At 36.8% G+C, this 20,761-nt stretch overlaps 1 protein-coding gene across 2 annotated transcripts in view; it reads left to right on the top strand.

The window, feature by feature from the left end:
* Positions 1–16,558, top strand: part of MAPK11 (mitogen-activated protein kinase 11) — a 31,696-nt gene extending 15,138 nt beyond the window's left edge. For both annotated transcript variants that reach the window (XM_032688707.1, XM_032688709.1), the window contains exons 4-12: positions 306–417; positions 2,742–2,771; positions 2,904–2,951; positions 5,321–5,435; positions 5,558–5,629; positions 7,245–7,324; positions 10,929–11,007; positions 12,446–12,619; positions 15,885–16,558. In XM_032688707.1, the coding sequence (XP_032544598.1) occupies positions 306–417; positions 2,742–2,771; positions 2,904–2,951; positions 5,321–5,435; positions 5,558–5,629; positions 7,245–7,324; positions 10,929–11,007; positions 12,446–12,619; positions 15,885–15,958 (784 nt within the window). In that variant the 3' untranslated portion in view covers positions 15,959–16,558. The remainder of the gene's footprint in view (positions 1–305; positions 418–2,741; positions 2,772–2,903; positions 2,952–5,320; positions 5,436–5,557; positions 5,630–7,244; positions 7,325–10,928; positions 11,008–12,445; positions 12,620–15,884) is intronic.
* The last annotated feature ends 4,203 nt before the right edge of the window (positions 16,559–20,761 follow it).

The following is a 20,761-nucleotide window of genomic DNA, read 5'->3' as shown; positions in this document are numbered from 1 at the left end:
TTCTTCATCAAAAAATACGTTGCATCACTGGTGTATTGCGTCATGGAGAAAACAGAGATAAAAGCTTTTAATATACTGTAAGGACTTTTCTTTTTCATTATACCAAATCTCATAGCAGTGATTGCATTATTAAAGCTCATAGTTGATTTAAAGGATATAAACTGTGTTATTAGACAGTAGAAAAAGAACCTACATGAGCATATGTAGATACTCTTTATATGTGTTTCTTCTAGCAGGATTTACATTCTGCCATTCTTAAATTAGGTGTGTTTCTTTGTTTTCTTCTCCCTATTTTATTTTCACAGATATCTTGTGACAAATTTAATGGGTGCTGACCTGAATAACATTGTGAAGTGCCAGAAGTTAACAGATGATCATATACAGTTTCTCATCTATCAGTTACTTCGAGGTCTTAAGGTACTGGCTGAGTGCAGGAGTTTTAGAGTCCACAATCTAAATGTTGTAGTAATGACTGTTTCATTGCGATGGCAGTACATAAAGACTTTTTTTTTTGTGTCTTAGGAATGCACAGGTAGCAGCAATCATTTCAGAAATTATCAGATAATTTTTCTAACCAGAAATAGACCCCCAAGCCTGCCAATGTTTATATGCACAATACATGTGAATACTCCTCTTGAATGTTAAGTTTAGATTAGTTCTATTTAAGTTACTATTGCAGGACAATCACTTGCTATATAGTGTCTCAAAAATTCTGAAAAATGTGAAATGGGTAAAGAACAATATGGCAAGTAACTCATATTTTTGCTTTGAAAGACATAAGCCAGTTTGAAAAACTACAGTCCTGATTTTTGTAGAGAGTGCCACATAGATGAAGAGATAACCAGGTCAGTTGGGTCTTTTGGGAAATGTCTGGAAGTAGAAATTTATCCCAGCCATGTACAGTGTTGCACACAATCACTTGGGATTTACTCTGCCTGTAAAGTCATTGTTTCCTTTAATTGTACCAGTTTAAATTTATACAGTTAGATAACACAGGTGACTGGCAATGAAAATGCAGCATGATTTGCTTTCAAAATAATCAAAATATGTATAATTTGGCTGATGTTAAACATATAAGTGTCTATAAACGGGTGAAGAAGTAGGTAATGTTTCCCTTTACTGGGTGCTAAGTTTTTTCTCAGACCAGTATAGATTTTCCTGGGTATAAGCAAACAGAAAAGAGAGGAGTCAGCTGCTTTAGTAGCTAACTGAACAGTAATTGATATTTTAGACACAGAAAATAACTGTATGTTTGAAAGCAAGCCATGGTAAATACTGGCTCTGAAATATACTTATTACCTGATTTTCAGCAAGTCACCTTGTGCCTGAGACAGTAGTTCTTATTCATGCATGCAGGTTCTGTCAATTTAAGTGCAGATTTTAGTGAATAAAAATGGCAAAACTGAGACCTTAATTATTTTGTCTCATTTACGTGAGTTAATAGCTTAATTTGAAGATAGATTCTGGCATTAATTATCCATCTTGAGGTTTTGTTTATAAGTCTATCTTTTGTGTCAGAGCTAAATCATAGTAAGAATTGTACTCTAAGTGAATGTTCATTTCAGAAATACACTCAGGTGCATTTCTGGCTCTGTTTCGAAGAGAAGTGGCTTGTCTCTTCTGGAACTGAAATTCCAGTTGGAGAACATTTGATCATGTATATCATGTATATCTCCTCACATCTATGCTGGAGATGCAACTTGTATTCACATATCTGAGTATGCTTTGGGCCTGCTGGTGGTGGTGGGTGTGTTCAGCAGTGTGGAGCACAGGCTTTGCATCCTGCAGAAGCTGAATGAGCAGTCAGTGTCAGTGTGGAGCTGCAGTTTTCCAGGCTTCTGAGCTGGCTGGTAGACCACTGCTTGGTGGCACTGAGAGGAGCTCTTGTGGTCGTCTCAGCAGAGCAGGGGCACGGCCCCTTCTGTCACAAGCAGTAGTTTGGTTTCATCTTCATTGAGCTCGCAGCTGTTGTGAGGAGCACTGAGAGGTGGCCTTGCTTTCTGGTAAACAGTGCTTAGGTCTGGAACACGGAGAATGCCCTTGTGTTTTCTTTGGGTTTTCCCAGTTGCTATACAGATTTTGCATATAATCACTGCTCCTAAAAAAGGTGAATTCACCTCTGTAGAATGAAACAGAACATTTTCGAGGTCTTGCTGATGTTGATAAGTAGTATGATAGATAAATTTGCTGTTAATCCTGACAGGGGAATGATAGGCAATGACAGAATAAGCTTTTCTCAGTCTTCAATTTTAAATGTTTTATGTAAAGTAGCAGAAACACTAAATAGCCATGGAAATACTGCTTTGAGTCTCTACTTTGAAAGTGGACCTGAAGTAATGCTATGGCCTAGGTGGGTATTTTGGTCTCTTACATGATGTTAAGTCACCTTCCCATACTGTGACTTCGCTGAGACACTAGGTGATCAAAATGTTCCAGCTAAGACTGGAACAAATTCCAGATTGGGAAGAAATTTTCAACAGAAGAATCACTGCAAGTGCTTTCTTTTGTGGTGGAATCTATTAACTCATGGTTACCTTTCTTGAAATATCCAGTTCTGGATAAGACAAAACAGGGAAGTTTTGAAGTTTGACATACCTCTGATCTGAAAATGTGGTGTGACGTAAGTATTTTCTGTATATAAAACAGTCAGCCTCAGAAACAAAAAAATAAGACAAGTGACTTCTACCTCCCTTCACCTCTAAATTCAAATCTTACCTTTTTTTTTCTTTTTTGTCTCACAGTATATTCACTCAGCTGGAATCATCCACCGGGTGAGTTCACTCATTGGTGTAATAAAAATGAATGGAAAGTGTCCCTCTGTGCATCAAGTGTGTTACTAAGAAATAGTTACAATATACTTTAAAAGGTTAAAATAGTACTCGACTAACTGTGTTCTGCCACAGGACCTGAAGCCCAGCAACCTAGCCGTAAATGAAGACTGTGAATTGAGGGTAAGTATCATGTTGTTGTAATGAAGAATGTTGTAAAACAAGCTCTCAAGATGACAGTTTTCTGAGAAAACATTAGCTACCATTTTAATTTCTGAATCCATTAATTTCAACTGTTTGCTGCTGTTCCTCCGCTGGCATAGAAAAACCATTTCCATGAACGTGTGTTTTCTCCCAAATGCTAATTTAATATGAATGTAAGAATCTTTGCAAAATGTTCATCCCTATATACCCCACAGATGGTGGGAGTAATAATTAGTTAATAATAGCTAGTAATTTGGCCCATGAGTGAGTACTTAACTGAGTATATCTTGGAAGCCTGACCTGTGATATGTATCTGCATCTGCCATGTTTAGATGAAACCTTACAAAAACTTTCATTTTTATATCTGTAGAACAGATAAGCCAAATTAAATAATGATGGCAAAAAATATATCAGTATTACCAGTTACAGGCAGTAAAAAAACAACCAAAAAAAACCCCAACCAACTAAAAAAACCACTGTAATCCATGCTTCTCAGATGCTATTTTTAATATACACATCTAAATAAATACATCTCTTTCTGTGTCCGTGTGATACAATATTGCATAATAAGCATGAGACTCAGGAAAAGGAAAAGATGTCCTTTAGCTTTCTAAGCCTTTAAACCTAAGAATGAGAAATTTAGCATTTCACCATGACAGCCAGAAATGTCTTTCTCCCTGTTTCTAATACTCTGATGTAATCACTTTATTCCAGCTGCGAGGGATTTAAGAAAAGACTCCAAATACTACAAGATCAGCAAAAAATCACAATAGCGAATAAGAGTAGTGCAGTTAGGTTCTTGCACTAATCCGGATTTGTGGTGAGAAACTGTAGTTCCTGTTTGGTTCAGTGACACTTGCAGATGCTCAGCAAGTTTCATTATTATCTCTTTAATGTCTTCATACATATATGTTCAGCATCTGTGAAATTTTATGGGTCATCTGTTTCTGATCATGCACTCTAAAATGTGTGCTGTATTTTTGTACTGTAAGTAAAGGAGATTTTTACTGCTTTTCTTCTATTATTGTGCTATCTGTGCACCCCCCTGCCTAGCATTTATTACACCAGTCTCTGCTTTGTTTATATATATAGCTTTACTTCCTCAAATTATTTTTAATAGAATAAACTAGTAGATATTTCCAAGTATGAACAAAAATGAACTAGAAACAGAAGGAAAATGTGCATGTACAATACTTAATAGAAGGGATCAGCTGTTAGGGAAAAATATTGCAAAAACCCTTATAAATATAAGACCATTAGTGTTTAAGCTTCACGCCATTGTTTGTGCCTTGTTTGCCTCATATGCTTTTCTTTCCCTATATAAGAAATACATTATGCTTTTAAAGTATATTATAGATAAGGATGTTAATGTGTTATTTATATCTTAATATTTTTATTTAGGCTTTTCATATCTTTTAATTGGATTATAACAGGAATTTTGAATGAACCTCTTGAAATTTTCTTATTGCCAATGAAAAGGATTAGCCATCAGCTTAATAAATAATCCTGAATCTCATCACAAGAGATATTCAATGGTCTTATTCACATTTTTATGTGAAGAGGTGCTAGCTAGCTCAGATGACTGACTTAACAGCATTGAGGCTCAGATGGTACACTTTCACAGCAGTCTCTTAGAGCTAGGGTCCATAATTAGTGGGACATAGACTAATCAGAGAATAGAATAGAAAGCAAAGATGAACAGAAAAAAATCAATTGAAATAACTTCCCATCAATGTAAACTAAGCAAGGAAAAGCATATGGAGGGGAACATTTTGCAATCAAGCCTATCTGTACCTAAACAGAGCTCCTTTGTTACTTTGGTGTGCAAATTCTGCCAAAAACAGATGGTACATGATTTAAATCTACCTTTTTATGCAGGATATATGTTTCTTTCCTAGTGGCATTGGGTTGATGTGTGATTTGGGTAAATGCTTAGACATAAGAGGGAAACAACAGAAATTCTGCAGATTTGTGATCAGCTCGTGTGATCTTGAAATGGCTACTGGACTGTTGGCGTTTTACACAAATATTCCCAGTTGATAATAGTGTTTCATTTTTAATAGCAACAGTGCTTATTTTTAGCAAATGAATGTCAATGGAAAATGTAAAGTTTACCTTAGAGAACAAAGGGCCAGGCTCATTGTAGTGGAAGCATCTTTATGCAGACCCCTAGGCTACAGGGATACAGCAGGGAGAGCAGATGAGCTCATCTGCAGAGTGCTCCTGTTTTACTTCACCGATAGCGAGGGACTATGGTAAACTCAGAAATGAATAATGGGGAAAATCAGGACCTATAACAAAAGTGAAAGGGGATTTTTTAAAATTATTATTTTATTTTTATTCTGTAGATTTTAGACTTTGGTTTAGCTCGACAAACTGATGATGAAATGACTGGATATGTTGCAACAAGATGGTACAGAGCTCCAGAAATTATGTTAAATTGGATGCACTACAATCAAACAGGTAAATGGTGAAGGCTTGCATTTTGCAACAGCTGGATGGAGCGATAGGTTTAAACCAAGAGGAAATTGTATTTAAGGGTCACTTTGATTCATTGTACACATTTCTCTCTCTGTTTTTGGCAGTTGACATATGGTCGGTCGGATGTATCATGGCAGAGCTATTGAAAGGGAAGGCTCTATTTCCAGGAAATGATTGTATCCTTAGTATAAAACTTAAAATGCAGCTATAAAAATACTCTCTAATTCTTCCTTTTTTTCTTAAGGAATTGAGTGCTTCTATGGAAATATTTTTGAGGTCACAAACTGGTAAAAGAGTAAACAATTTGCTAATCTTTCAGTTCAGTGTGTATATAACAACTGAATATGAGACTCACTGCTAGGATAAAAGCCAGTAACAGATGTTCCTAAACAACAAGTTACATTTATTCTTTGTTGCGTATCTGTATTTAAATAATAAACTAGTTACAACAGAGTAGACTTCTTCCATGTGTAGATCTTATTGAAATAACACATGCTAGAACTGAAGCTGAGAAAAGGCACTATTTTTTCATCAGCTAATACAATTTTTAAAAATAGAACTGCTTTTAGGCTGGAAGTTCCTAAAATGCAAATTAGTTAACTTTTAAATAATAAGTAAATTAATTGGCCTACTGTGTCCTGTTATTAAAAGAACCCAGCAAGTTCTAGAAATGTCACAGGAACAAAACCCTCTCTTTTCCGCAGCACTGTGCTGTGGTCCCTGATGGAGCATCAGGGATTTCCATTGGTGTTTCCTGTGCTGGCAGGAGGAAAAAAAAAAAAAAAAAGAGAGACATTTCTGAGGAGAGCAGTAAAATAATAAAAGAAAGCTGAAGAAAAACACATAGTAAGGACTGAGGAAACAACTGCATCAGAGGAGAAAAACTTTTAATATAAGAAACAAAGGCACATTCTTCTGTACTAAATATTGACATTTCTTGCAACTCCAAAACCCCTCAAAAAGCAAATACTTCTGCTAAAACTAAGCTATTGCCAGGTGCAAAACATCATGACTTTAGAATTGCCTGGAATACTGTTAAGAGAGCTTGAGACCAAGTCTCTCCGCTGACCTTTCTGTTGTGCTCAGCATCATTAGACTCTATTGTAACCACAGGCATTCTCCAGGTGTTCATCATATGGAGATGACTGCCCCCCAGACTGTTTGATTACATGATACATGGTATTTGGAAAAATCAATACATCTAGTTTTCAAGAACTCACTTTTTTTTTTTTGCTGTGATAAAATATTGTCTGTAGTTGCATGATTACATCAATTTAAATAAAGCTGTAAAATAACCTTGAATCTCTATAAAAATGTATTATGCAGGTCATCTATGACAATGAGAAATGAACGTTTTCAAAGTTTTAATCTTGGGAACAATATAAAACAGATTTTTAAAGCTACAAAATAAGAACTTTTTACTCACCAGTCTTAAGATTAGTCATCTAGCCCTGTGTGCTGTATCATACTAGACTGATCTTCAGAAATCCCTCAGATTGCTGAAACATAAATGTGCTATTAAGATTAATCTTAAGAATATTAAACTGAGAACTAGGACAGAAAAGCAATATTTTTCATGCAGCTGATGTACCTGACAGATTAATCTGGTACAGTAGAGAATTTGATAGTCCAGGACTAGGCTTAAGCAGGTATGAATTTGTATCTTTCCGTGGACTGTGGTAGAATTTTCTTGCTGAATACTTTTAGACATCTTAGTTATGTACATGGAAGCTCATTAATTGTCTAAACCCAGAGGGACCATATGCTGTTTATTTCCCTGAAATAATGAAGATATCGATCAACTAAAGAGAATAATGGAAGTTGTGGGCACACCCAGTTCTGAACTTCTGAAGAAGATATCATCAGAACATGTAAGTTCACAGCTTCATTTGGTTAACTGACATTCTTTCCCTAATTGGCATCATATGTCAATGACTGTGTTACACAGATACTCTGATTTGGAAATGAACAAACACCTTAAATTGTCTGGGTTTTGCTGCTAGAATGCCACCATTAAAAAAAAGTTCTTTTTGGAGGTAACCAGATCCCTTGACTGTCAGCTGGATTAATTTTAATACTTGTTCTCATGTACTCAGTTTTTGAAAGGAGTTAAGCAAATAGTCCTGATGATCATTTAATTTGTTGCTATTCTTATAATAAAAAAAATTCAAACTCATGCTCAGCTCAGAGCATTATACTGTTGTTATTAAAGCTGATGTCTGTAATTTTCATAGTTTCCATTGTTGTAAGGATTCAAAACAGAAATATCAGAATCCAATAATGTGTGTTCTGCATGAGTTAGATCCCTAATTTGAAAATTATATTTATTCGTCTCTGAATCCTTCCATGAGGTCTACTTCCCTGATAATATCCGTAGTTAAGAGTATGCTTTTTAAATCTGCATGTGACTTCTTTAGAATAGTAATCTAGTAAATGAACAATTTCTACTTTGTTTCTTTGCTAAAGCTGTACTTGAAGGATTCACTGTAAGCAATAACCACGGATATCCAGCTGAGGAAGGACATGTGGTATTGATTGATAAAGGCAGGTGATGAGCACAGTGTAAAAGTTCAGATAAACAAGAGCATGCAGATACCTCCCTAGCTGCAGCTGTTATCTTACACCTTTTCTGTATATGCTTCAGACTAATACTAATAGCTATTTTTCACCTTGTGTGTATATTGATGGGTTTCCTTTGACCTTACTAATGACTACATTACTGGGTTAAGTAAGCAGGAGCAGTAGGAGAGCCAGAACAATGCTATATTTCTGGAAGGTCCACGCATAATGAAACTTCATCAGCCAAAGCACAGTCCCAGAGGTTTTGGGTACCCAGCACCTGGGAATGGCTGGGGCAGGAGGCTAACTAAGCATCCATCCTTTTGCCAGGGACTGCATCAACCAGCAAATCTCATACTGTGCTGTCCTAAGCATAGGTCCTTTTATAGTCTTGTAGGTCCTTATGTAGCCTTTTTGTATTGTTATTAAGATACTACAGTTTTTCAGAGTACTGTATACAAATGTGTGATTTACCCACAACTAGTAAGATTCTGAACTTTTGATCATGGGATTAAGCACTTTAATTATTTACTGGAAATAGTATCTTCTTTTGTCTTTTAATTTATTATGTTTCAGAGCATACCTCAGTGAGCTACAGGAGTCCTGAAACTGTTTGCTGGGACTAATTATAACTTTAAAGCACAGGGAGAATACAAAATACAGGTTAATGAATGGGAGTGCTGCTAGGTCACCTCTGGGCTGCTGCTGCCTGGTTAGAGGAGCAATGTCAAAGGAGGTGCATACCTTGCTTGGAGGTAATTGCCACTTGCAAGGAGGTTCCTTCATTGTAGTTCTTCTTTACCGTGTAGTTTTGCCTTATTGTTTAGATATTTCTTAATGCAGCTTGCAGCCATGAACAATTTGTAACATTCCTCTAACGGCAAGGTCAGAGATTTGCTGAAATGCCAAGCCTATTTTCAGTTATAAGTAGAGGATTAAAGAACTGGAAACTGAACGATCAGCCACATGGGATGTTTCAGCACAAGTTACTGAGGTATTTTGTATTTCAGAGTAATTTAAACATCTGGATTCTGTTGGTTGGGTTTCTGTGGTGAATATATAAGCAGAGGGGACAGGTTGGTAAGTATACTTTGATAGGTCTGTGTTGTTTTCAAAGGACTTCTGGGCAAGGTCAGAGATAATTTTCACTGTATCTTGTTCAGTCATGTTTGAATTAGTGATATTGATTGATGTCCATAGAGAAACAAATAATCCACAAATCCACAGATATTTGTCATAAAATAAATCTACCTTGTTTCTGCCCTAATTTATAGCTTTCATGCAAGAATGTGTGATAGCTCTCTTTTGCCCTGCTGTTCATATATATATATATATATATATATGATGATATATATGTAAACTAATGTCCTGGAAGACTTAGCTCTAATAAGAGCAGCACACCTTGGCCTTCTAGGAGGTGTTAGCTGCCTTTATGAACCTTAGGGGCATAAAATGAGTGCAGCAAAGCCTCTGTTTGACTTTTAAGTGTTTAAACATCCTCCTCTGCCTGACAGGCTACAGCTGCTTAGAAGAAATCATCCTTTATCAAAGCCTGGTTTTACCAAAGCCTGGCTGCTGTCAACCCCCATAATAAAAAGGGAAAATACTAGTATCATTTTAAAGAGTCAGGGATGTAATGCATAAAGGCTTTCTTCCTTTAGTAAGACTGAAATATGTCTCTAATGGCAGTCTAGAGTTTTGTTAGAATATGCTTACATCTTACAAGAAGCAGAAAAAGTAAATATATCTGCCTTCTTAAACAAGAACACAGTTTGAAAAGAGGCTTTGTTACGTAATGATTTAAAATATCTTTACATCAGTTCATTGTAGCTACAGAAATAAAGATGATGGCTGAGAGACAACAGTGTAGGGAACAGGATCTGTTTCCCAAGTGTGGTTGTAGGATTGTACAGGTGATATGTCACAGTATTTTATAGTCACTTCTTAATAGTCCAGAAGGTAACTCTACAATTCTGTTATCTCACTTGAAGCGATGGAGCTGCTTAGTATGAACCAGTTTATTTCCATTGCTGTCTTGAGTAGGCCAAGGATGCTTAGTTAGCCTTCTGCAGATAGTGTCCTTCTAACAGGATTGCTAAGTGAGAGAGACATCTGTGTAACACAATTATGTTTTAAAAGGATTAAGGTTTGTTCAAATACCAGCTGGGTTTTTTTATGGATTTGGAAGTAGCCATTTGCTTTTTTTTTAACTGTTCGATTTCAGAATTCCCTGTTCTGTCTGATCCCAACCCTTAGGACTAGCATTCAACCTTTTCTCTTGCTGCCCTGTCTGCCTCAGCCTAGAAATTTGCAGCTTACTTAATGTCAGGCTCCACACTGACCCTATGTGAGCTGTGATAATACAGTATTGTACTGTAGTATAGTATAGTACAGAATGAGGACCTGGCATGCAGGTAGGCCTTTCCTGACTGAGTTTAGATGAACCTTTCACAGACACAGTGACAAGACAAGCTGTTAAACATCTGAAAATCTATTCCAGGGGAATAGACTTTGGTTAGTGAAGCTACTGTTGAAAAAAAGGAGAGGAGGAAAGGCTGCAGTTTGAATTATACCATTTTGCTGAAGGTAACTGGAAGATGATTTAAGTTGCAATTTCTGATTGAACATTACATTCATATGTTCCCAGGGGATATTTTGCAATAAACCAGTAAGCGCAGGTGATAACAAAAGTGCTAACACACAACCCTTATGCCAAAATACACCTGCGTAAAACTCTCTTGCTTATTGTGCAGTATACAGGAGTGATTGCTTAAAACAAAGTCATACATTATGGTTTTATGTAAAGGTTTTCCATCTATAAGAAACATAATGTTGAGTTTTTTAGATTTAATGTAGTTACTATTGAGCAAAATTTAACCTCTCTGCATGTGGTATGTATATTGATTTTTTTCCTAGGCAAGAAAATATATTGAATCTCTTCCACATATGCCTCAACAGGATTTGAAAGCAGTATTTCGTGGTGCCAATCCATTAGGTAAGAAATTCAGACTAATACAGATAAAATTTTTCACTAACATAGGAACACAAGCGTTCCTTTGCTATATGATCCCATATAGTAATGATCAAACCAGTGAGAAGAACATTGCTTAACCTTTCATCCTGAGACTGTTTTCCCTTCATGAAGCCTGTGTCTTTTGTTTCTAGTGGAGGTTATGGGAATCTCCTGTGGAAATGGTCCATGGATGAAAAGCAAAAGCCAGCTAATAGCAGGAATAAATAAAAATGTCATGGGATCTAGATTAGAGACATCACTTCTGGCTCAGGAAGGCCATGTGGTGTAAATGGCTGGCAAGCAGAACATACCAGGAAGCATAGCTGTTTGAATGATCCTTTTGAGTATTATTTCCTAGGGATATATGAGCCATTGTTGGACACAGGATACTGGGCTAGGCAGACCCTTGCTCTGATCCTACAAAATTGCTTTTATGTCTAACCAATTGGTTCTGCCTGTGCAAAAGAGATGTTTCTGTGAAGCTTTTCTTGTGGCATGGCAAAGGGCCATGAGTCACCAGAGTCATTTCCCTACAGCGCCTGGTCAGTTCCATCAAGTGCACGTTATAGGGAAGTACTGTGAGTTAAAATGTTTTCACAGAATCACAGAACATGCCGAGATGCAAGAAACCCACAAGGATCATCAAGTCCAACTCCTAGCCCTGTACAGGACAATTTCTTAATTCAATCTGTGTATTAATGCCAATTTTATTCTTACAAATATAGGTAGCTGTGAACACTTTCTTACAAAAAATGAGATTTATTTGCCTGAGGTACATAACAGCATGTTATGTATTAATATGATAAGGACAAACTAATGCCAATGCTTATGAAAGCACTAAAATTTTTTTTATAATATTTTAAATAGTTAGGATAAAATTTCCGTACAAAACTAATTTCAACCTTACAGATATCTCTCATTTCTAGTATTCTTCAATGGTCAACTTCAAACATATTTTGTTTATTCTGGGTCCTGTAAAGTTGCTTTGGGGTTTTCATCTGATTGTTTCATTGGTGAAGCTAATTAAAAAAGTAATCTCACATTCACGTTTTATTATTCACAAGTTACTTAAGTTGATCCTGATCACTGCAAACTTAAGCATGTATATAACTTATAAGCACACACAGATCTTTTTAGAATTAAGTCCTTGGATGTCTGCAGAGGTGAATCAGATCTCAAAGGAACTATTATGAACTTTTGTGCATACCACAAGCAAGCCAGAAGCTTCCTTCAGCTCTGAAAATTGTACTCACAGTATAAAATCTTCAAAACTTGTTTGTTATCTTGCCTGAATTTTGTGAGTTTGCCAGTAATGTTAACTGTGTTTAAGGTGTGTGAGGATATACTGTGTGTTGACAGTTGCCTTTCTTTTCTAAATTATCTCTTCTGGCTTTGAATCGTGTTTCTCTTTTTCCCTTAGCTGTAGATCTTCTTGAGAAGATGCTTATATTGGACAGTGATAAAAGAATTACTGCCTCGGAAGCGCTTGCACATCCATACTTTGTGCAGTATCACGATCCGGATGATGAACCTGAGGCCGAGCTGTACGACGAGTCAATAGAGAATAAGGAGCGAACCATAGATGAATGGAAAGGTATCAGAATTGCACACAGCAGTTAATACATGCAGCAGAACAAAACCTTATTTAAATTGCAGTTTTCCTCCATTTCTAACCAGAGGAATTTGAACTTCTAAGCCTTAGGCAAACAGGTCCCTGTATGTGCTTGTGGGAGTGGAGGGTGGAAAGGCTTGTGTTTCCTCTCCGGACTTTGCTCCCTTCCCTCATTCTATCATCTCCTCACTAGATTCCCTGTACCAGTCTTCAACTTAACTAAAAGCTGATGCTATTACCAGGTAATTACACATTCTGGTTTGCTTTTAGTTTTCTAGATCAGATCCCCAGCTGAAGTAAGGGTTCTAGGGCAAGTGACACTGTTTGGGATTCTGGTCTAGCTCTTTCAGAACCAGGAAGTAGTATTTTCCCCGTGGATGTGTATTTTGTTAATAATTCTTTAGGTAGCTAAGAAATTAGGATTAATAACTAAACTATGCTATTGCTCCTGTTTGAGATGAGAGTTGATTATTTTACTTAGGAGTCACACCCCAGAACCTTTCTTTGAGAAATACTGCAGCAATCTTTTATTAGTTAATTCCATGCTTGCATCATGATCATATTGCACTGCAGTATCACAGAAGTAAGGTGGCCAAACATTCAGTTGCAAGTACACTGAAAAGTACAATCCAATTTCATCACTGTCTAATGGGGACATATTATGCTAAAAATTCCTTACTAGAGATTTTAAATTGAGAATAATGTTGTAGAAAACTAACAGTTTCTGTTTATCAGTAAAGGTCTTTCCTTGACTTAAAATGTCTTTTATAAAATAAATGTCTTCTGTTTCTATTTGTATATTCTATAACTTTTAGTCTGGTAAGATTCAGTAAAAATGTATTAGCATAGTGGTTAGGTTTATGATGTCTCCCTTGTCTTACTGCTGCCCTTCCACTTGTGCCATGTTTTATCCTGGGCATTGCAGGGGAGACAAGCAGACTGACGACAGCAAATACATCTTAAAGACAGGTAATAGTGGGGTCGTGGCTCTCTCTACAATAAATCAACCTCCTCAAGCCCTGGAAAGGCTTTTCTAGAAGTCTACTGTGTCTGTACAAACAAGGAGGATTGGCTGGCATTGCTCACTCCTTACACATGTTCTCTTCCACAAAACCTGGCAGCCTCCAGCACCACCCATACATCTTGTTTGTTTAGAGCTGAGTTCAATTGCCTGCTAGGCTTAAGAGTGAACTATTTCTTTTTTCCTTCTGCTTTTTCAGTTGACTGAGTCTTAAACCGGAAATTTTAACAATTTCTGAATCATGAAGCTGATTTCTGTTTGTGATGAAACTCCATTGAAATTATTTCGGGAACAATCTTATCTTAACACCTTCTAAACTGAAATGAGAATGTGAAGGTGAATTCTCTAGGAAGTATCATATCATATCAGTATCATATCATTTATCGTTACATTTATCATGTATTATTTTCTACATCACTGTCCTTGCTGGAACTACAGGTCAAATTCTTCTTTATACAGGGAAAAAAAAAGGCCTGAGACAAATATCTAAAAAATTACACAGGACGTGCAGTGCTTCCTCCTTCCTTCTGGCCATATTTTTATCTTGGGGAATAAACTTTTTATTTTCACGTACTGCATGGTGCCACATTTAAGTAAGATGGCGTAAAGTGTTTGTAGTGTTGATGAAATATTGATCCAGTTTCTCAAGATATTAATGGCATAATTCTCCTCTTTTTTTCTGTTCAAATTAAAAATCAGTGGCACTTGATCCCAAGAGGGACTTAGCACCAAGGTAAAATGATATTTCAGACACTTTGTCTTACACATTATGTGCTTCAGAGTTTCCTTGGCCTCCACTGCACGCTGCTGAGGTTTGCAGCCCAAGCTCATAGATTTCTTACAAAAGCGTTTAATCAGTTAGAAAGTATTTCAAAATTTTAGAGGCCAAAAGTATGCTATTCAGAGTTGAACACTACACATTCTCTTAGCTGTTGCTAATGTGCTCCAGTTCCACATACATCTGCTGAGTAGCTGGCACAAGAAGTGGGTAAGGAGCTTTATAAGCATACAATGTACAGCCAGGGAGAATAATTTCTAATACAGTTCCAGGTGTCCAATTTGTGAGGACATTGGCTTCCTCCAAGTTTACTCAGGACTGCTCTAGCTCCTCCCTGGATCTGACTGTTACCAGATGCTATTTAATAGCTACAGCTCAGTCACTGAAAGAGTCTCCTAACAAATCCTCTCACCTCTGCAGTTCTGCACACATAATTTCTTTCAGAGAAATCCTTCACTGGAAGTGGCGTGTGGGTCACTGTGCACCATGATACAGCATAACACAACTAGAGCACAAGCAGATTTTTTACTTACTTTTTAGAGGAGTTGTAGGTGCACTTGCAGGTGTAGCAGCTGTCTCAGAGCTATTTAATAAACAAACTAATAGGCACGAGTTTGATATGATCTAAACATTACTGTTTGGAAAACAGAACCTGAAGTAATGCGTTGTTAGCCACATATTATATGTGAACAGGATAAGGTCTTAAAATGGTATCAAACTTGAGAAATTACGTAAGAGGCAACCATTGACGACATATTCCATTAATATCCAAGGCAGACAACACGACATGACCGACAGCATGAAAAGATAAAGGATTATTCCCAAATCAGAGTAAAATAGTAGGGAACCCATGTTCTAGCGAAGCCCTTCTTGATGAAAATAGAGCTGTTACATGCTTCTAAGACAAAAGAAAATTTTTTTTCAGAGGACCTTAAAATTACATTAGTTACAGTAAAACATAACCCTCCACCCAAAAAAACAAAAGAGATCGTAAGGCATTAGCACAGAATTGCAAATGATTTATGTTGAAGGCAATTGACTGAGAGATGATAAAGAACATGCTCTACAGTTAAAAGTGTATATTTGAAAACCTCTTTGAGTGCTTTTAAAGATTCCATTTTCCATTACACTTTGTCTTTTATTACATCATTTTGGCAGGTCATCTGACAGCATAATTGATGTTTCCATTTCAGGGCCTGTGTGTTTTAGTAATTAGTTGATGGGGACAGTCATGTTGTACAATAACAGTATTTGTGAGTCTAATTTGCTATCTGAGGTTAAGAGAAGGATTCCTAGTGAATTCAGTCTATTTTTGGATCTGGACTCTTAAAAAGGCTGGAAATACAAACTGCAAGTCACATGAGTCTATAGAACTGTTTTGTCTGGAATTTTTCTTTTTAAGAGAATATCACCTAATTCTTCTGTCTCCCTTCCCCCCACCTTTACAGAACTTACCTATGAAGAAGTGATTAGCTTTAAACCACCCGACTTGAAAATGGACAGCCTGGAGATAGAACAGTGAACACAGGCAGCTCTGTCTTGCCTTGCTGCACTATGAAGACTGTTAAAATATAACCATCCAATTTAACCTGTGGTCAGATGTAGATTTTATTATCCAAAGATGTTGGAGAAGATGTGGAAAAGCAGATGAATTAAACAGAAGCCAGATGTTATCTGTTTTGGGTGGGAGTTTTTTTGCCTTGTAATATGAATGTATTCCCAGCTCACAAGGGGTGATAAAGAACTGCTTCATTCTGACAAAATTATGCACTGAGTTTTGTCAAGCTGTGTGGTCTGCATGTTTCATTTTATCAGTTGTACTGCCAAAATAAAGATGATTTCATAAATTAATTTTAAAATTGTACATTTAAAGCATGAATGTATACAAACATAAACACAGAGGTCCATACAAGCAATCCTTTTTTGTTCTGGCATTTTATCTGTTTGTTTTCATACTATTTATAGTTAGTGCCTTTATAATGAGAGGGCGTGGTAGCGAGATAGACAGAATATGCCTATGTAGTCAAATCTGTGGTGGTCTTACACATTTACTGGATGTCTCTCAAGCAATCTTAACACCAGTTGAAAGTCAGTAAAAATAAATCTTTGTCTTCTCTTGCCATCCAAGTGTCCGTTTTCATTATTTTCCCCATATACTTTTCCAATCTACATAATACCCATTTCTGAGATGATTTTACTTCCTCATGGTATTTCTAACCTTTCCATCACCAGAGTATTGGTGAATTTGCCTGAGTTTACAGGAAGGTGCCTTGAAGGTATTGTGACAGAGCTTTATAGACTTGAGCAAGCTTCAGTAAAGGCTGTCACAGATGGCAATGCAAGAGTACTCGGTTCAGTTCACAGCTTCAAATTAAATACTTCGCATGGTCTTATTTTTCTTCACATAATCCTCGGGAAAAAATTGCCATTGGAAGACATGACAAAACAAGGAAATTTAAGAATTTGACGCACTCTCATTGGAGTTTCTTTTTAAGCAAAAATTAAAAGGCTTTCCAGCTCTGAAAAGTTGGAAAATTAATTAATAAATTGGAGGATACACCAGATACCAAGATTTCTTAAAGAATTAAACTTATCTGATTTTTCTGTTGAAGGCATAATACTGTAGCAGGAACATCCTTTTGTTACAAGGCCTCTTGTGCTGTACTGGCTGTGTCTTTCTACACACTTGTGGTCCACAGTTGTTCAGTGTTGTTCATTTTTGTGTTTCGCTCTTGCTCTGTCAGAGTCTTATTTTGGAGGTGGCTTTTTATAATATTTAGGTTTTCTGAAACTTTTGTCATTAATATTCAATTGTATAGCTATTACATGAGGTAATGAATTCTACTGCATTAACTTACCTTCCTCTGTATCTTTTCTATGTAAAAAGAAAAGCCTTTTCTTAATAAAAAGATTTAAAAAGTAAAAAGTCTAAGAACTTTGATTTTTCAGAAATGGAAATAGGCATCTGTCTAGAAAATGGAATTTTCTCATTTGTGGACTAAGTGATAGTCTGCTTTGATAATGTTGGCCAGTTATCCAATACTTGTATCCAGTGGAATACAGCCACTGGTATTCAACTTTCTGCAAGGTGTATTAATCTGAAAGTAAATGCCTGCATGGATTTCTTGCGAATCCTCTGAAGTGCTGTCTGGCCATCATTTCTTTGGCTTCCTGTGAAGCTGGACGAGGCCTGTAATGATCACGCAATGACTGAATTTCATGCTGACTAAAACAGTTGGAAAGGTTGTAAATCCTTAAACTGTTTGTCTGTCTACATAATGAAAATAATCACTCAGTCACGTATTAATTTTTTTTTTCATTTGTTTGTTTGCCAGTTAAAAGTAGCTCAGTGCTTTATTTTCTCTGATATCTGATATCAAGACTATGAGCCTGTTTAGCAGCTCCGTACCAGCTGGAAGGGCAAGGATGAAGTAAAGAGATTTCACAAGAACTTTATGCACCCAACAATAATTAATTTAGTGTGGGATTTGTCCCATCATTTCTTTAATCTAATTTCCTTGCTGTGAGGGTGGCAATTGGCAAATGTGTTTCAAAGGGTATATAAAACTCTATTGGCCATACCTCTGCTACTTGAGGTAGAAAGAAAGTTCTATATTCCTTACAAAATTTGTTCTTCTGCCAACCCTGAATCTTTGTCTGAATATTTCTTTTGACATTCAGAGATGCAATATTTTTCTAGGAGATAAATTATGTAGGAAGAATATGGTCATACCCACATTTAAACTAATCAAAGGTGACAGTAATGGACAACAATAGCTCAGTTATTTTTAATGAATTACAATCAAAACCTATAAATCATCTCATTTTAATGTCAAGAAAAACAGTAGGGAGACAGACATCTTTTTCCTAGATGTGCAAAATGAAGGCAATTACTTAGACCTCAAAAGCCACTAATTAAAGTGTTTTTCTAGGGCAGGTAACCAGCTCCCTCATGGCAATCCAACATGGGACTGCTGTGTGGTAACTTTATCAGTTTACAACAGCAGGAGAGGGTGACTGGAAAGCCAGTACCCCACTGGGACAGAAAGGTTGAAGGCTTAGCACTAACAATGCTTATCATTTGAAAACAGATGGAAAAAACCATTTGTCAGCCAATGCAAACAGGCAAATGGAGGTAAACATCGAGGAGTGAGGGCTTTGTCAGGCTTGGTGAACCTGTAGGGCAGATGGCTTAAAAGTAAATATTCAAGAGTAAATAAATATAGAAGTAAAGATTTTATTTCATAAAAATTTATTTGCTAAAAATGTCTTTAATGAAGGCATTGATTACACGGCCCAAATGTTGTTTTCAAAACTTGTAGTGGAGCCTGCTTAAACAGTGGGGTTTTAATCTCCCGACAGCACTCTTAGTCTCATTAGTACAATTGTGCTTTTGAAGGTCCTCTATACATTGTGTATACATTTGAGGAGAGCAGCATAGGTTTTAGACCACACTAAATTAGGGTGCTTATCATCCCTGACCACCTGCAAAGCACAGAAGGGAAGCTCGAAAGAGCATGGCTGGAGAGGAGGCGGCTTAGGATTCCATTGGGGAGAACACAGCTCTCCAAGGGCTTTCTCTGGCTAATTATTGACATTGTTAGCAATTTACTTTTAGTCTGAATTTACCTAATTTCAGCTTTCAGTCACAAGAGCTTGTTATCCCTCCACCTACTGGATTAAAATCACTTGTAGTATTTATTATCTCACTCCATAATCAGTGTTAAGTGCAACCGCCAGTCTAGTAATTTTATCATCACTGACAATAAAAGGTCTTGCAAAAGGAAAATCTTCTTCATGCATCTCAATCTTTTGACGTGTAAAAATATACATTACAGTTTTAAAATCTGCATCTTTATTTTTTAAGCTCTCTACCTCACAAGCACTGAAGGCCAGGAGCAGGAAATTGATATGCCACAGCCAAAGCAGACAAGAATAACAACATTTCGAATTTTCAAATGGACTAATGGAAAGAAAAAACAAGGATGGTTTAGAGGAAAAGCACAGTGTTAGAGGATATCATGTGCCGTACACTGAAGATACAAAATGACTACATGAGTATGAAACAGCGGGGTTACTAATAACTTTCAGAATTTATGGGGGAAAAATAATGGGAAATTAGGTAATCAACACTGATACATGAAAAAAAAAAATATCACGTGTCAGTAGGTCAAGAGTCATCATTTAGACAGCATTGCTGTAGAGTTCCAAGTAGTGCTCTTGGTGTGGTTTTGATATGGTATAAAAGATGAAAGCAAGAGGGAAGGAGGGTCAGTATGCTGCAGGATCTGACACAGCAAGCTCACTCTAGGGTCAGGAGGGGGACAGCCCTTTCAAGGACAAAATGTTGGCAGCAAAAGCACCTTTGACAGAGGTGGGGAGCTGTCAATACAAAAGCCACTTCCTTCCTTTCTTCCTGTCGTGTGTGCTCCTGGATCATAACAAGAAAACAGACCTCTACTTTCCTCAGTGTCTTTCTCCTGGTCAAAGATGAATCTGTTCAAGAAGTATTGAGCTGCCGGCGCAAATTACTTACATAACCTTTGCTACATCTGTAAATTGCTGGCTTGGCCCAAGAATCCCTGACCAACGAGCAGTGGTCAGGATTTAGCTCTCATGAAAAGAGAATTACACTGTAAATTGGGTAAATTATGTCCTTTGGTAGCAGCAGAAAGGGATTCAGCTTCAACAAGATCAATCTCCTTAGGAAGAAATTAATACCAACATCTTTGTTTACCTTAAAAGCAGCTGCTTGTTTCTCTTACATTGCTGCTAGTGCTGTTTGTGGATGTAAAGACTGGTCCTTAGAAAATCAACACACTTGCACAAGTGAGAGTACCAAGTGTCATTAATTTATGAGTCTGGGTAAAGGGGTTTTGAGGGACTAGTACCAAGAGACTTAGAAAGCTGCATTAGTGTCACTGCCATTGCCCTTCTTTCTGCTGTAAGATAAAATATTGAACTGATATGCCTAAAAGGGTCTAAGTTTTCACTGCAAGGAGGGAATATATTGTGAGTTTTCTATGTGAACACTGATCTTCCAACCAATCTGACACTTAATCCATTAGATGTGAAATTTCTACATAGCAAGCGAAACTCTCCAATTAGGCTTCGATCTTGCATGCATACAAATGCTTCATTTTGAGCTCACATAGTCCCCCAGCTCCAATTATTGTCACAAATTAAGACATGTACCATAGCATAGAGGTTTTATCTAGTCCTTTTAGGTTCCAATTTGATCACAAGTAATATTGAACACAACAGAAATACTGAATCACAGTGGCAGCCCTGAGACAACTATACATTAAATATGCCATAACTTGCA

Source organism: Chiroxiphia lanceolata, chromosome 5, assembly GCF_009829145.1.
Source record: "Chiroxiphia lanceolata isolate bChiLan1 chromosome 5, bChiLan1.pri, whole genome shotgun sequence".
Taxonomy (NCBI): Eukaryota; Metazoa; Chordata; class Aves; order Passeriformes; family Pipridae; genus Chiroxiphia; species Chiroxiphia lanceolata.
This window is presented reverse-complemented; position numbering and strand designations above follow the sequence as displayed.